The following is a 2,514-nucleotide window of genomic DNA, read 5'->3' as shown; positions in this document are numbered from 1 at the left end:
CTATTTTCCCCACCAAAAATTCCTTTGCACTTTATCCAGCTCCTTAATAGTTGCATCTGGAATCTTAAAAACTCCCATATGATGTGATGGTAAGGTATTAAGAACATGTTTAACCAAAACTGATCTGCCACTTTGGTTTATAAATTTACCTCTCCATTTTGTTAACCTGTTTTTTGTGTTATCCACCAGTGATGAGAATGATGTAGTTTTCTTCCTTTTTAGAAGAGGACTTCCCAAATACTTTTCATCCAACTCCATCTTCTTCATCTTTAAACTTCTTAGCAACATTCTACAGTGCCTTGGGTGCATATTTTTGGAGAAGAACACAGCTGATTTTTGGAAGTTTATTTGTTGTCCTGAAATGTCACTGAAAGACTTGATAACTTGTAAGAGATTTGTGACATTATGGATATCAGCCTTTGCAAAGACTAAGAAGACGTCTTCAAATAGTAGATGGCTGACTTGCAGAGCTTTCTTTGAGATCTTAATGCCTTGGATCTTCCCATCTGATTCTGCTTTTGCCAATGCCCTTGTAAATACCTCCATTGTTAGCAAGAATAAATAAGGAGAGATTGGATCACCTTGTCGTATTCCTCTTTTGGGTTTATAAGGCTTACATGGTTCACCATTTAAGATGATATGAATCTCTGAAGTACTTACACATTCCTGAATTAATTCACACCATTTGTTGTTGAAGCCAAGCTTTTGCATAACTTTATTTAGGAAGCACCATTCTACTCGACCGAATGCTTTTTGACATATCGAGTTTAAGAGCCATATAATGTATTTTGGTTTTTCTCCTCTTTATGCAATAGATTAACTCTTGGGATAGAGTTATATTATCACCAATTTGTCTTCCAGGAACATATGCGGCTTGCATTGGTGATATGATTTTCTCCAACTGAGTTTTCAGCCTGCTGGCTAAAATCTTTGTTATCAGCTTATATGTAGAGTTACATAAAGTTATGGGTATGTAATCTCCAGCTGTTTGCGGAAGCTTGCACTTGGGTACAAGACACAGATTAGTCCTATTTATCTTCTTCAGCAACTTTCCAGTATGGAATTTTTTTTGCACCATGCAGATGACATCATCCTTGACAGTACTCCAATTAGATTGAAAGAATCCAGGAGGAAAGCCGTCTAGCCCTGGTGCTTTCCATGGTTGCATCTGCTGAAGTGTATTTGAAATTTCCGTTTCATCTGGAATTTTGGTGAGCATGGTGTTTTCTTCTTCAGTGATGCATGGTGGAAGTATATTCAATAAATCTTCATTATCTGGAGGATTCGAAGTAGTCATAACGCTTCTGAAATGTTCAGTCAGGAGGAATTCAAGTTGTTCCTTGCCACTGCACCATTCTCCATTCTGTCTTTTAAGGGATTCAATCTTGTTTCGTGCTCTTCTTTTATTGGCCTGTAGATGGAAATGCTTCGTATTCTGGTCCACCTCATGAAAGAAAGCATCTCTTGACTTTTTCCTGTAGAATACCTCTTCCCGCTTATGCCATTCTTCTACGTCCTTTTCCACTTCTTCGACTAATGTTGTGTTATCAATACCAGTTGAAGATGTTTGTTGGAGATCACTAAGTTGTTGTTGTAGAGCTTTGAGATTTCCTTGTATGTTACCAAAATTCTCCCTGTTCCATTTCGACAAGTCCCTTCTTGTTTCTGAGAGTTTTCTGTCCAAGATATATCCCGGAGATCCTCGAAATTGTTTAGTCCACGCCTTGCTGATTTGGTCTTTACATGTTTTATCTCTTAACCAACATTCAAAAAACTTCTAGTTTCTCATACTGTTAACATTATTAGGAAAAACATCTAAAAGCACGGGGCAATGGTCAGAATCCAAGAAAGGTAAGTGTTTCAAACATGAATCAGGAAAGTGTAGTAACCAATCAGAGTTCATTAAAGCTCTATCCAACCTAGATCGAATTGCACCAGTACCATGGGAGTTACTTTTCCAAGTAAAAGGGTTACCATGATATCCTAAGTCATTAAGACCCATATCCTGAATAATCTGACTAGCAGTTGAGGAAAAAGAACTAGAACCAGAGTTATGTATCTTTCATCTTCATGCAGAGTTATATTTAAGTCGCCAATCATTATCCAAGGGGTCAAATCATCAAACTGAGAGTTAATATCTTTTAGGAGATTCCACTGATGTTTTCTCTCTTGTGGATATGGAGATCCATAAACACAAGATAAGATCCATTTGTGTTTAGCAGGGTCGGTTTGAACAAGGCAATGTATCATGTTGTTGTCACTATATATTATATCAATATTGAATCCATATTTCCACAAGAGGCACAATCCTCTACTTCTGCCTATGGAAGGGACATAAAATTGATTGGAAAATTTCAATGCTCTAACATGTTTTAGGATTTTATTAGAGTTGATTTTTGTTTCTTGAAGGAACACAATGTCTGGGTTTAACATTTTGTTAAGATCAAGCATGTAACTCCTAGCATTTTTCTTGGCAAAGCCATTACATTTCCAACCTATTATTTTCATACTTGG

General features: G+C 36.9%; 1 protein-coding gene across 1 annotated transcript; it reads right to left on the bottom strand.

Moving 5' to 3' along the window:
* LOC113352509 lies at positions 1 to 546 on the bottom strand. Its single transcript, XM_026596321.1, has one exon. The coding sequence runs from the start codon at positions 544 to 546 to the stop codon at positions 1 to 3; it is 546 nt and encodes a 181-aa protein (XP_026452106.1).
* Positions 547 to 2,514: the final 1,968 nt, after the last annotated feature.

This window comes from Papaver somniferum, chromosome 2 (genome assembly GCF_003573695.1).
Source record: "Papaver somniferum cultivar HN1 chromosome 2, ASM357369v1, whole genome shotgun sequence".
Lineage (NCBI taxonomy): Eukaryota > Viridiplantae > Streptophyta > Magnoliopsida > Ranunculales > Papaveraceae > Papaver > Papaver somniferum.
This window is presented reverse-complemented; position numbering and strand designations above follow the sequence as displayed.